The 14,767-nt window shown below is 41.6% G+C and overlaps 1 protein-coding gene across 1 annotated transcript in view; it reads right to left on the reverse strand.

Annotated features, from left to right (window-relative positions):
- Positions 1 to 2,460: 2,460 nt before the first annotated feature.
- LOC127009408 (calnexin-like) overlaps positions 2,461 to 14,767 on the reverse strand; it is a 40,216-nt gene continuing 27,909 nt past the window's right edge. The window contains exons 9-11 of the mRNA XM_050882489.1: positions 10,453 to 10,575; positions 10,037 to 10,270; positions 2,461 to 2,611 (exon numbers count right to left, since the gene is read on the reverse strand). Of these exons, the coding sequence (XP_050738446.1) occupies positions 2,561 to 2,611; positions 10,037 to 10,270; positions 10,453 to 10,575 (408 nt within the window). The 3' untranslated portion in view covers positions 2,461 to 2,560. The remainder of the gene's footprint in view (positions 2,612 to 10,036; positions 10,271 to 10,452; positions 10,576 to 14,767) is intronic.

A 14,767-nucleotide genomic window follows, 5' to 3' on the forward strand; every position in this document is an offset into this window, starting at 1 on the left:
GCATTTTAGCAGAATATTTTTGTATCTTTGATTTCATCACTAAAAAGTCCCACCAGCTAGTCCCAATCAACACCTCCATTGAGTGCAAATTCCTTTTATCATTAATTTCTTTTGTACCTATCTTGGGTTATATAGGTCTACTGTAGTAGAATTAAAGTTGCTCAGAATAATGAGCATGTCCCTTGAGGGGCAGTCATCTAATATGGAGTTGAGTTTGCTAAAGAACATCTGCTCTTCTGTTTCACACATCAGTAGGAGTGTAGGAATCAAATATTAAACATTCCTGCAGAGACATAAAACCCAGTGTTCTTCAGCCTCAGTTGCATTATACACCTTCCAATCGTACTAACCCCAACCATAAATGGCGGCACTTGATTAGAGGTGACTGAGTCTAAAATACTTTCAAAGACTGATACCATTGGTCATGATTAATCAGTAGTAAGTGCACCCCCACTACTGAACTTGCCACTGCCAGGCCTCCCACTATATCCACCTTCAAGCCTTCTGAGCTCATTTGTCATGCCCTGGGAGTTTTTTATTTTCCCATTTTCTATTTTCCTATTCTCCAACACAACCTCTGCGTGTATTGAAACACGCAAGAAATTAATCAAGACAGGGACAGGCTACCGGCTGCCTGGGATTGAACCCACGACCAGTGTGACGGGACAGCCACTCCTTACCGAGTCGGCCAAAGAGGTACCTCACTGGCTAAGTGGGTTATGGGAGGCTTGTTCATCAGGCATAGTCGCCGCACTACACGACTTTCCCCCTATTCAGATTAATTTGTGTGTGTTAACAATGTCCCTCTGAGACATGCCTCCAACTCTCCCATTTTCTTATACCCTCAGAGAGCATGAGCCATCCTACCTGTTACCCTTTCGGGGAAACTCAACAGAATTGCAGGAGAGGATGCCCACCGCTATGCCACCATTGTCATGCCCCGATAGTTATTTTCTCTTTTTCTATTTTCCTATTCTCCAACACGACCTCTGGGTGTATCGAAACACACGAGAAATTAATCAAGACAAGGAGAGGGTATTCGCCGGCTGCCTGGGCTTGAACCCGCGACCAGCGTGATGGGAGAGCCACTCCTTACCGAGTTGGCCAAAGAGGTACCCCACTGGCTAAGTGGGTTATGGGAGGCTCGTTCATCAGGCATAGTCGCCGCACTACACATTCACTAGGCAAGGCTGTCAGCAGGATGTTCCAGAAGCCCACATGTAGTGTTTTCCAAACATCTGCATCACCAATCCAAACATCTGCATCACCAAAAGCAATATGAGGGGCTTGGTAGCCCTTCCACCCTCAATATGCAAGGACAAATAATAAGTTACTTCAGTGAAAATATTTATTGTAAAAGCCTCTGTACAACATACAGGCAGGAATAAATATTGGAGACATACTGCATCACGGGAAGGGTGGTTGAGGTGTTACATTACAACAGCTGGGAACAATCAGCCACGTTACCAACAAGAATCACACAATAAATGCATGTCCACTACTTAATCAGCCATCCTCAGCATGACAAACATATACATCTTGTAACAATGACAATGCTCTACATTTCTTAATTAATGTTGATTAGGCAAAATAACAATGCAAAACTAAGTAAATCTTATTAACACAATTATTTCAACACTGGTGTACCCAGGCTTTGGACTGGGGACGAGGCACAAGCCTGCAGCCCTAAAACATTGAAGTACACATCCACGTGATTAGTTTTTTCCTTTGTATCTGAATGTTTGATCGATAAATGAATGTCTACTTCCTTATCAATGAATATATTTTTACTTTTTCTTGCCAAGTGAAAGGAATGTAAAGCTACTAGCATAATACAGGACAGACCAGGTTGCAGATTCTTTAAAAAGATCATAAAACTTCAAACTTAGAAAAAAAAGTACAGCATTTACAGATAAATCTAGTCACCTAACATATTATATAGTACTTACCAACTTCAAAGATGATATGCAAAGATTACCAGACGCCAACCATAACACACGGTGAAATATAAGACAGACAATAACAATCGTCTTCTGAATAAAGCAGGTACTAGAAACAAAATCTTCTCTTGCTTTAAAATTCTTACACGAGAATGTGACTTAATTAGTCAAATAACCATTACTTTGCCAATGAAGGACAGAGGAATGTTTTGAGAAAGAAAGAAGTGTTTGACTATCACAGTATACACTTGCTCTGAAGTGGAGAGCTTGGCATGGTTAGCATTAGTGTACATAGAAAAGGCATTTCAAAAATTTTCTACTGACTAGGTTATAATAATCCTTGTGTTACAAGATCATTATTCGGTATCATAAAGTAAGCCTTTTATATCTTATAATAATACCACTGCATCTGAGGACGCAAAAACTTGAACAAAATGTCTGGTAGTTCCATTACCCCAAAGTCATTTGGTGAGGTATTTGCATAAAATTCCTTACATACTGCACTATTTAGCATCATAAGGCCTCATATAAAAATCCAATCAAATACTCCTTACTCATCACACTCAAACCAGTTCAAAATCTTGAAGTCCTTGACAACAAATCCAGTTTCATTGATTCATTTACTCTCTTCGGGACTTGCGAAGCCTTGGAGAAGTGCGTTGTTGACTCTCCTGGAAAAAACAGCATCAGTATTATTATCACCACCACTTTTGAGACACGTCAGTCCTCGTCGACAGACCGACTTGGTCGGCTCAGCTGACGTCGGCCAATAGTCGGTCTGTCGGGATCCTCCTTTTCATTGACCATCACCCTACAAAGGCCCATTGTCCCTCAATGGGTCCCTCACAACTTTGCTTGATCCTAACAGGCTCTATAAAGCCCATGTTCCCGCCCTTGAAGTGGCAAAAAAAAAAAAGGTGTCAACAGTTTCCTTGATGTTGAGTATTATGTAGCTGTTCTGCAAGGTGTAGTAGTTTATCTCTATATACAGCAGGTACTTGCACATTTTGTTATAAAAATGAGGGGAAAAACAAACTAAATTTCTTACTGTGCCAGCTGACCAATTGCTTATAGTATTGCTCAAGTTTTTTTTATCCAAGTTTAATAGAAAGAAACAGCTAGTGCTCATGTAATGTTGTCAATAGATTCTTGGAAACTGCAACTTAGTGAAACAACATTAATGAAAATCAACTTTGCCACAGACTCAATAATATAAACAGTTCATGCAGTATATCTCTGGTCACAAAAAAACAATCTGTTAAAAAAGACCCCAAATACTTCTAAAATTAAACAGTGAAATAAATGTGTTCTATCCATACATTTAAGAAAGATTAATAAAACAAAAGATAGTTATTTACTGAATTGTTGGAGTCGATGAGTAACTGCATTGGTATTGGGAGGGAGGCTACTATATATAATCGGTTCACCATCTCTGAGATGTGCACAATCATGCCCTGACAACCTGTTGTCCCACGGCATGTCTGATTTTGAGGATAATATATGATAGACACTGGTCTAGCGGTCAGCATGCCTGACCACTACTCTACAGTCCCATGTTCTAATACTGGCCTGGGCAGTCGGCTTGCAGCTCACCAGTGGTGGGCATAGTTCCATTAACTGCTAATTAGCGAAGCTAACTTTTTTGTTAGCTCAATAGCATTTTCACTAACTTTGAAAACAGTTAGCGGACCAATTAGCTTCCGCTAAATGTAGTTCCTCCTCTGTTAACTTTAAGTCCACTAAAAAATTCATACAGGCTTGTTCTTGTCCGCTGTGGGCAGGCACAGCACCAGTTGAGCCACACGGCACCAAAATTCCAGGGGTTCCACTTAGTATTTTAGGGTAATGCATCTTCCATTTCCAACTCTCTGAACTCGGGATTTAATAACAAGAATTTAATATTTTCCACCTGACCAGAAATAAACTTAAAATAATAATAATAAAAGAGTTACGGAAAAAAGTAAAAAATGTGTAAATTTGCAGGAAATCTAAGGTAAAACATAAGATAAATTGGAGGCTTCCTTCTCTTTTCTTCTGATTTTGGCATGTTGTACCTTTCTGGAAAGCTCTATATCTAAGCTACATCCTCTAAACCCCACCTTCTCTTCCTCACCTAAACACAGGTTTCAGAGGCTAATGACAGCAACCTCTACTCTGTTCCCTCCTACTATCTCTATCCTAAATTTCAATCCAAAGCTGGATGTTGCGCCTATGTGCGCAACGACATCACTTGCTCTCATGCCCACGACCTTGACTCTCCTGAATTTTCCACCATATGGCTAAGACTTCATTGTCATTCTATTACTAAATACATATGTGCTGTTTATCTCTCACCTAACTCTACTAACTATGTAAAATTCTTTGACTATTTGAACTCTAAAGTGGAGCACATCTTGACTCACTCTACCTTTGCTGAAATCTCCATCTTGGGAGATTTCAATGTTCACCACCAGCTTTGGCTTTCATCCTCCTTCACTCACCAGAACAGAACAGGCCTACAACTTTGCTCTCCTCAACGACCTAGAGCAGTTGGTTCAGCACCCTACTCGTATTACCGACCAACATTCTACACCTCTTCCTTACCTCTAATCCTTCTGCTTACTCTGTCAAACTGTTCTCTCCGTTGGGCTCCTCCGATCATAACCTTATTTCTGTATCCTGTCCTATCACTCCTGTACATCTTCTGGACCCGCCGAAGAGGCGATGCTTCTGACATTTTGCTTCAGCTTGATGGGACGACCTGAGGATGTACTTTTCCGATTTCCCGTGGAATGATTACTGCTTCCAGGAGAGAGACCCCTCTGTGTGTGCTCAGCGCATCACAGAGGTGATTGTCTCTGGAATGGAGGCATACATTCCACGTACTTTCTCTACTCCTCATGCTAAAAAGCCTTGGTTTAATCACACTTGTTCTCGTGCTATTAAAGATAGAGAGGCAGCTCACAAAAGGTTCCAGAGCCTTCAAACTTCCACCTTTACATTTCAGCCCGGAATCGTGCCAAATCTATTCTCCGACTTACCAAAACTTCTTTTATCAATAGAAAATGTCAACACCTTGCTTCTTCTAATTCTTCCCGTGACTTCTGGCATCTAGCCAAAAATATCTCCTCCAATTTCACTTCTTCCTCTTTCCCTCCTCTCCTTAACCCTGACGGCAGCACTGCCGTCTCATCTGTCTCTAAGGCTGAACTCTTCACTCAAACTTTCTGTAAGAACTCCACCCTGGACAATTCTGGGCATATTCCTCCTACTCATCCCCCCTCTGACTCCTTTATGCCTGTGATTAAGATTCTTCCAAATGATGTTTTCTATGCCCTCTCTGGCCTCAACTCTCAGAAGGCTGTGAAAACTGTGCTTCTGTGCTGACACCCTGCCTGGTCAAACTCTTTCGTCTATGCCTATCAACATCTATCTTTCCTTCCTGCTGGAAGTATGCCTTTGTACAGCCTGTGCCTAAGAAGGGTGACCGTTCCAATCCCTCAAACTACCGCCCTATAGCTTTACTTTCCTGTCTATCTAAAGCTTTTGAATCAATCCTTAACCGGAAGATTCAAAAGCACCTTTCCACTTCTAACCTTCTATTTGATCACCAGTATGGATTCCGCAAAGGGCGTTCTACTGCCGATCTTCTTGCTCTTTTAACTGACTCTTGGTCACCTTCTCTTAGCTGTTTCGGTGAAACTTTCTCTGTTGCGCTAGACATATCAAAAGACTTCGATAGAGTCTGGCACCAGTCTTTGCTTTCTAAACTGCCCTCTTTCGGATTCTATCCCTCTCTGTGTTCCTTTATCTCCAGTTTCCTTTCCGGCCGTTCTATCTCTGCGGTGGTAGACGGTCACTGCTCTTCCCCTAAACCTATCAACAGTGGCGTTCAACAGGGCTCTGTCCTATCACCCACTCTCTTCCTGTTATTCATCAATGATCTTCTTTCCATAACAAACTGTCCTGTCCACTCGTACGCCGACAACTCCACTCTGCATTATTCAACTACTTTCAATAGAAGACCATCACAACAGGAAGTACATGACTCCAGACTGGAGGCTGCAGAACGCTTAACCTCAGACCTTGCTATCATTTCTGATTGGGGTAGAATGAACTTAGTGTCCTTCAATACCTCAAAAACTCAATTTCTCCACCTATCAACTCGACACAATCTTCCAAACACCTATCCCCTATTCTTCAACAACACTCAGCTGTCACCATCTTCAACATTAAACATCCTTGGTCTATCCTTAACTCAAAATCTCAACTGGAAACTTCATATCTCCTCTCTTGCTAAATCAGCTTCCTCGAGGTTGGGCATTCTGTATCGTCTCCGCCAGTTCTCCCCCGCGCAGTTGCTATCCATATACAGGGGCCTTGTCCACCCTCGTATGGAGTATGCATCTCACGTGTGGGGGGGGGGGGGCTTCACTCACACGGCTCTTCTGGACAGAGTGGAGTCTAAGGCTGCGTTTACACCAAGCGAGTCGCGTCGAGTCGAGTCACGTCAAGTCATTTGATGCGATTAATTTTGACGCATCTCCGTTTACACCGACTGCGTCAACCTGAGTCAAGTCAGTACTCAGTCACCCATTTGACCTCATGGAGAATGGATGCATATTCTCTTGCTGAAGTAACTGCTTTGCTCTGGCTTCGTTGTCGCAGACGGAAAAATAGAGCTCGAATCTGGATGCATCATCTGAACACCAAGAGGCCAGATTTTGGAAGCTTCAGTCATTTATTCCCAGACCTGGTAAACTATCCAGAAAAATTCTACAACTTTTTTTGGATGACAAATGAAAATTTCAAGAAGCTGGTGGAGTTGACTGGACCTTCCATTAGGAAAATCAACACTAACTACAGGCGTGCAAGTTGATAAGGTGTTCCACCAGCATACTTCAAGACACCACGGCAGACTCGCTGTGACTGACGTCAAAATAGGTCCAGTCCTATATGTGACGCGACGCGACGTGACGTGACTCGACGCATTCGGTGTAAACGGTTTCTTTCAAAAACCCATACAAATCAGTGTTAAAACTGGGGTGGCGATTCATGATGCGTCATGAATCGTCATGACGCGACGCGACTCGACGCGACTCGCTTGGTGTAAACGCAGCCTTAGGCTCTTCGTCTCATCAGCTCTCCTCCTCCTACTGATAGCCTTCTACCTCTTAAATTCTGCTGCAATGTTGCCTCTCTATCTTCTATTGATATTTCCACACTGACTGCTCTTCTGAACTTGCTAATTGCATGCCTCCCCCCCTCCCGCAGCCCCACTGCACACGACTTTCTACTCATGCTCATCCCTACACTGTCCAAACCCCTTATGCAAGAGTTAACCAGCATCTTCACTCTTTCATCCCTCACACTAGTAACCTCTGGAACAATCTTCCTTCATCTGTTTTTCCTCCTGCCTACGACTTGAGCTCTTTCAAGAGGAGGGTATCAGGACACCTCTCCTCTTGAAATTGATCTTTCTTTCGGCCACCTCTTTTAATTCTTTTTTGGGAGCAGCGAGAAGCGGGCTTTTTCTTTATTATTGGTTTCTTTTTTTTTGTGCCCTTGAGCTGCCTCCTTTGTTGTAAAAAAATAAAAAAAATAAAAATAAAAAAAATTTCAGATCACTAGGTCTGTTTTTAAATGTTTTAGAGCCAAAATACTGAACTGAAGCCAAATCCATGTAAAAAATTAGCAGTTAGCATTAGCTTCTACTAATTTCTTTATCAGTTTTGCAGTTTAGTGTAAGCAAAGCTAGCTTTTTTAGTTAGTGGATTACCAGTTAGTGAAGCCAACTTTTCAGTTAGCGGTGCCCACCACTGCAGCTCACCCAGCTGTTCGTCCTCCCTTTCGGGCTGGTCATTAAGTGGGTACCTGGGGTAAACTGTGGCAATCCCGGATTGTACATTAGCCCATGCCCCAGGGTATTTGATTCTTACCTACCATAGGCTCAAAGGGCCAACAGAACGGAGATGAGCACCACAGCCACGCGCAGCTATAGCGTATGCACTCACCTTTACTTATGCATAGGAAACTGTCATCAGAATCAATAATATGCAGGCAACAGTAATAACTACCATCATTTATAATCAATTTTGAGGAGAAAATTATTAATACTGTCACAAACAGCTGTTATGTTAATTTACAAAATTGCAGATTATAATTATGAAGCAGCCTTGCCACTGTCAGCCACCAATGAAAATAGCAGGCTTTATATTAACAAAACAGCTCTTTGTGACAGTACTAATAATTAATAAGTCAAAACTGACTATAATTAACACTTTGTTATTGTTGCCTGCTATTATTGATACCAACGACTGTTCCCTATGTGTAAACTATCATATATTATCCATGTAATCAGGCACCGCTGCGTGACAGCAGGTTGACAGAGCCCGATAATGCACAATTCAGACTTGGGTGAACTGACTACGGGACCATCCCTCACCTTCATCACTGGTGATGGGTAAGGGTAAGTTGGGTTCTGTTTTTTGTTGCCATGGACAACATTGGTGGATTCAAACATTAACATTGCCTGGTCAACCCTGGCAAGCCTCCATGCAGCTGCCCTTCCCACTATAGCCCTCTTCAGAGACAGATCAACTTGCCCCATCCATGAGCAACATGGGTGTCCCCTTGGTCCTTCACTTAAGGTTGTCTCGTACAGAAACAACCTCATGAGCAGGATAGACATCTGGGAGGTATACCACATACCCATATGACATAAGCTGTTATTTGTAGACTAATCTGGTTACAGCCCCTTGATACAGTTTCAGTAAGTAGTCGCTGGACTGACATGGTCATTCCAACGATATCCCACAACCCTGTGAAGACACTTGGTATCAGAGGCACTGACACACCTCACCAAGTCACTATTCAGTGTCCATGTCTCACAACCATACAGTAAGACAAGGAGCACAAGTGACCAAGATTCAAATCTTTTTCTGCCTGCATAAATCTCAACAATGCAACTGGTAAGACCCATCACTGTTTTGCACTACACTACCAAGGTAAGTGAAACTTTTGGTGACCTAAAGGTCCTGACAACATGCATAAACAGACTGAAATGTGTCATCCAGCAAGGCTCCAAATGACTAGACCTTGGTCTCCTTGCCCAGGAGATTTTCAGTTCCAGTGGCTCCGTCTTCTCATGCAGCACTTCGAGAGCCATCACCAGGAACCCCTGCAATTCTGCGAGTAGTACAGCATCATTAGCAAAACAGGGTCAGTGACCTTGATGTTGCCAACAAATGCTCCACAATGATTTTGATCAGCAACTTTGCCTAATACCCAGTCCATGCAAGTGTTGAAAATTGATGGAGCAAGAACACACACCTGCCTCATTCCTGAATAAACATGAAAGAAGCTGGAAATGCCTCCTCCACAGAGGGCCACACTGCACAGCACCAGAGTAAAAGCATGTCATCAGGTCAGTAATCCTTGCATGAAGCCCATGGATCTGCAAAATGTCCCAGAGTGCCTCGCAAACCACCGAGTCAAATGCCTTCTTGAGATCAACATAGGATGCAAGTAGCCCTTGACGAAACTCACACTGGCGTTCCACAAGGATGCAAAGAGCTAGGATCTAGTCAAATGTTGACTTACTGGGCATGAACCCAGATTGCTGAGGTCTCTGAAACTTAAGCAGATGGGGTCATATTCACATCAGCAGCAGATGAGCAAGCACTTTGCCCGGCACACTAAGCAGTGTAATACCACGGTAATTTGTGCAGTCGTCTTTCTCTTTCTGGATAGGGACAATCAACACCTTTTCCAGTCAGGAGGAATGACAATAGACTGCCACATGGCCATACTACATTCATATATAAACACAGTTTGCACATGAATGCATCTTTACAAAACTACCATGCATCACAGCTCTACTTCATCCCGGGAATAGTGATTGTAGAAATTACAATGCAGTAGTTAATGATCGTTTACTTTTTTTTTTTTTAATGACTTCCTTTATAGGGACAGTATGCGATTGGCCATATTTTTTTCTATAGTCCTCAAGAGTGTCTTTTTTCCTACAAGAATATAAAACTTTAGGAATATTACTAAAAATATTAAAACCTTAAAGCATTAAAACAAGAAATGATCTTGATAAAGTGTCACAATACCTCTTTATCACTCTTGGCTTCTGTGTCTTCTTCATCTTTCTCCTCCTCATCTTTGCCATCTTTAGCTGAATCACTCTCTGCATTGTCTGGTGACTCTTCACTTGCAGCAGCAGCATCCACCATGGGTTCCTCCTCTGCCTTGCCTGCCGCTGCATCTCCTTCTTCTTCTTCTTCAGCATGGGGATCATCTTCAGTTGGTTCATCAGTCTTCTTTCGTTTAGCATCCTTGGAGTCCTGATATAAGTAGGCCTTGTTAAGGAGATGCCTACATTTTAAGTGGATAATTTATCACCAGTAGCTTGAGTATAAATGATAGTATTATTTTTCAGGGTACCTTAATTATACTTTCAAATGACATGAAACAAAAATGGCACCAGCATGAGTCAAACTAGAGAACCCCCCCCCCTCTTTGTTACCTTTACTTCAGCACAGCAGAAGGTAAAGATCAACACTACAGGGATGGCCACAAGCAGCACGTAGATACCGTAGAGCCAGGGATTCTTATTTGAGTATTTGATGATGCGCCGGAACACACCAACCTATACACAATATAAATATGTATAAAATGTAAAGAAGCAGGGTACTACTACCAATGCAAGACTACTCAATAAACAGCATGACTACCTCCTGTGAACACACTTCGAGACATTATTTTTTTTTTACAACTGAAAATGTTGAAGATACCAGGAAAACGGAACAATAAAACTAATCTCGTATCTACATTATTAAAACCAGAACACACTAAATAGGAGATACCCTACTTAACTCTAAATAATGCAAATTTAATTTTCTAGTATATACCTTGTTCGCCCATTTTTCAAGACTGTAAAAGAGAGTTGCATTTGGCACAAGAATGTACAGCAAGTAGATGACCCATGCTACCTTAATATTGGTGAGCTTCAGGATCTTCCTCCACAGGGTTGTCTAGGGGGAATGCTGGACAGTTTAATGGTGTCATAACAAAGCAACAGTTCATGTTGCCTGCCTCTATGTAACAAGGACTTATACTGTTTTTGTCTTTCTCTGTGTCTGACTGCCTGTTCCCAACATATTTTAGTCGTTTCTTATCACCGCTTTCCTATTTTGAGATTTTCCCAAGGAATTTCTCATGTGTATTTGGTACCTAAATGTAAATCCATCCGAGATGTTTTGGTAACAGGCAGACAAACTGCCAAAAATAATCCCTCTCCTTGTTTTGCAAAGCCAGGCAATAATGATGAAAAATAAATGATAGTCATTTTTGACTCAATGATTCTGGGCAACCATATAGGAAAACCAGTCAGTGCTTCGAGGGAAGGTAAGAGTCCTCCCAAAAGAACTCATAGTAGTTTAGAGGTGAATGCTTTGAATAACTGGAGGAGACTAGCCTGGGAGGTGGTAGAGGCTAGGCTATATATGCCTAACTTCCCATTTCCCACATTAGGTGGTTTGACCTTTTTCTGATAACATCCAATAAAAGCTGGCCAATATGGCAGGTGATACATACTCCTTGGAAGATGTTTTTCATTATGTAAGTAATTTTCTAGTAAAAGACTACATGAAATGGTGGTGTGATACTACACAAGTCTCAATAAGCAGTTAAAGTCCATTAATTGATAACACTGGCCAACAACAAATTTATCGTCTAATTTTTTTTTCTTCTGATTTAAGACAATTTTGATGTGCTGAATCCAAAAATCACATTGGTTTTGCTCAATTAAGTCTTTTTTTATTATCTATCACCACATGATTTTTTTTTTACTCGGCTTTTGTATTTTCTATTTATATGAGGCAAAATTCTTTCTTATTTCTTTAAATAAACAAATTCTGAAGAGTTTACATGCGCCAATTTTAGACTGACTGATATCTTTCGTATTTTGTTGGGACAACAGTCCAGGTTCACCAAGTACCAGTGCTTTCTGTGCATGTGGGATAGTAGGGAAAAAGCATTACACAAAGAAGGACTGGCCTATACGGGAGGAATTGGTGCCTTGCAGAGCAAGGAACATCATAAACAACCCTCTGGTGGACAGAGACAGGATACTCTTCCCACCGCTGTACATCAAGCTCGGCTTGGTCAAACAGTTCACCAAAGCTCTGGACAAGGATGGTGGCTGCTTCACTTACTTCTGCCACACTTTTCCAGGATTGACCATGGAGAAGTTGAAAGCTGGCATCTTTGACGGTCCTCAACTCCGCCAGCTCATCAGAGATCCAGAGTTTGAAAACTCAGTGAACAAAGTGGAACTGGAAGCGTGGAAGGCTTTTGTTCTTGTCGTGAAGAACTTTATTGGCAACAAGAAGGCCAGGAACTACGCAGAACTTGTCACCAATATGCTGACTGCTTTCAGAAACCTCAGATGCAACATGAGCATCAAAATGCATTACTTATTCTCACATATGGATCGGTTTCCTGAGAATCTGGGATCAATGAGCAACGAGCAGGGGGAGAGATTCCATCAGGACATGAAAGAGATGGAGACCAGGTATCAAGGATGCTGGGATGCAGTCATGATGGCTGATTACTGCTGGACTCTGAAGAGAGACATCCCTACCGCTGAGCATTCTAGGAGTTCAAAGAAACGGAAGTTCGTGCCCTGAATTTTAAACAATGATGACCTAGTATCCAATTTACATGTACTTACCTTTATCAATGTCTACTATTCAATGTACACTTTTCATTTTTTGAAAGATTTGATTAATAAATTGTGTTAGAAAACTAATTTTTTTATCTTAAAAACCTATTTCGGATGAGAAATATTAATCCTCTCGCGCACCATAAGTTTCCAATAAGTTTCTGTTCCACTCACCATCAGGCCCGACCGGCCTTTTTTTGCTGCCGCAATACTCTACATTCCCGGACATATTTTACCCTCACAGATATATCGTACCCCAATAAATTTGGTATCAATGGCTTCATAAAGACTTGAACTAGAACATGCACAAATAAAAATAGAGGAAAATATATATGTAAACAATACAAAGTTGTTTCAAGTCTCCGTACAGAGTACTGAAGACAATAAATCCAAAGTACCAACTCTTCCCCACTTGCTAGCTCAAAATTTTTTGGGCCAACTTTTTTAGCTGAATATCTGTTTCGAAGCAGAATTTAGTGAGGATTCTTATGGCATCCTCATAGGCCTATTAGTTTCCTGTTAGAGTAGGCTAACAAATAAAAATCACTCAAAGCTCCTCATCTACGCTCCTTAGAAAGGCTGCCATATGTTACCATTAAGAAACTTATCCCAACAAATGACGCTCCTAAATTTGACGCACTTTCACCGAAAACTTAATTTTTAATATATTTTTTTTAACTTTTATGACGCGTTTCGCGTCATCGTGCGCCAGGACCTTTTACCCTTTGATGACGCGAAATGCGTTATTGTGCGCGAGAGGGTTAAGATCTACTTTATGCTTGATGGAAATGAGGCCCCGTGTGCCAGAGGGGCGTAACCCATAAAATCGCGTTTTGAGTAATTGCACGTTGAAGTTACGTAATGAAAATTTTATTTGTAATAGTAAAAAATGCATTATTATCTTGTATCAAAATAATCATCAAGTCCAGATCTGCCATTTTATGTATAATTTGAGTAAATTTTATTTGAATAAAATTTAAGTAAAATTTGTATTTTTCTTACCCTATTCTGTAGCCAACCCTAAAATATTGCAATATCTCTAAGTTAGATATACAAGATCAAAATATACAATAATATATGCACTGTGTGTAAATTTCAGCCTGTTAGGTATATATTTTGAATTTTTAAGAAATTTATGAAATTGGGAAATATGCATAATTTATGTTTTGAGACCTGAAAATACCAGTAGAAATACATAATTTTGATAAAATAATTCATAGTGATATAGTTTGAGTATTCACCATTGCCAGAGAAGACAATGAACTTGATGGACTTGAAGGTGGGGTGGGGTGGGGTGGGGTGTGTGTGTGTGTGTGTGGGGGGGGGGGTAGTAAGTGTCGGGCTCATTGGGATCAGGGTCATCCCCCTGATCATTGCTCCCCACCTGAGTAGGTATCTGCTCCTGAGCTCTAAACAGATCCGTGAAGGATTGATATGATGGCTCAACGAACTTGGAGTGGTACTTAAGGTCTGACCTTATCTGCCTTCAGTTTAACACCATGAGGGTACTTTTATGGGAGGTGAACTGTCGAGAGGTTGAAGTGAGGGTCATAGGTCTGTCCTCGGCCTTTTTGGAACTTGTTGGGGGCGGGTGCATGCATATCACTATAACCAGGCTTGACCATTATCCCTGTCATGTACTCCTTGTTGACAATGAAGACCCTGCCATTCTTGAAACCTGCTCCAGTAAAGCCCGCTTTGGTGACATGGTTCTGCAATACATCAAAGAAGTCCTGCCTACTCATCGCCACAACCTTGAAGGGGTTGTTATCATGGCACGAGGTCATTAGCTCCATGTAATGCGGAGTTGTGTAGACTTGTTTTCCTTTGAGTTTCCCCTCTAAGAACCCGAAGTGACACCAGCGCATAGGAGTTAAAAGGATGACTGAGTCAGCTGGCGGGAAGGCGAGCGTGCTTATTGGCTGTAGCGGGGTGTGTATTCCGAGTCAGCTCTCCCATTGGCTCTCGAGTTCGCCCCTCTTCCACACCACAAACTTAACATGATGTTTTGATCAGATGAAAACAAGTGGTTTCAAGCCTTCATACCACGAACACAGAGCTGATTTTTGCCTGAAATCTACCACCACGTGGTTTGTGAATGCTTCTGGTGGCCAGA

Source organism: Eriocheir sinensis, chromosome 40 (assembly GCF_024679095.1).
Source record: "Eriocheir sinensis breed Jianghai 21 chromosome 40, ASM2467909v1, whole genome shotgun sequence".
Lineage (NCBI taxonomy): Eukaryota > Metazoa > Arthropoda > Malacostraca > Decapoda > Varunidae > Eriocheir > Eriocheir sinensis.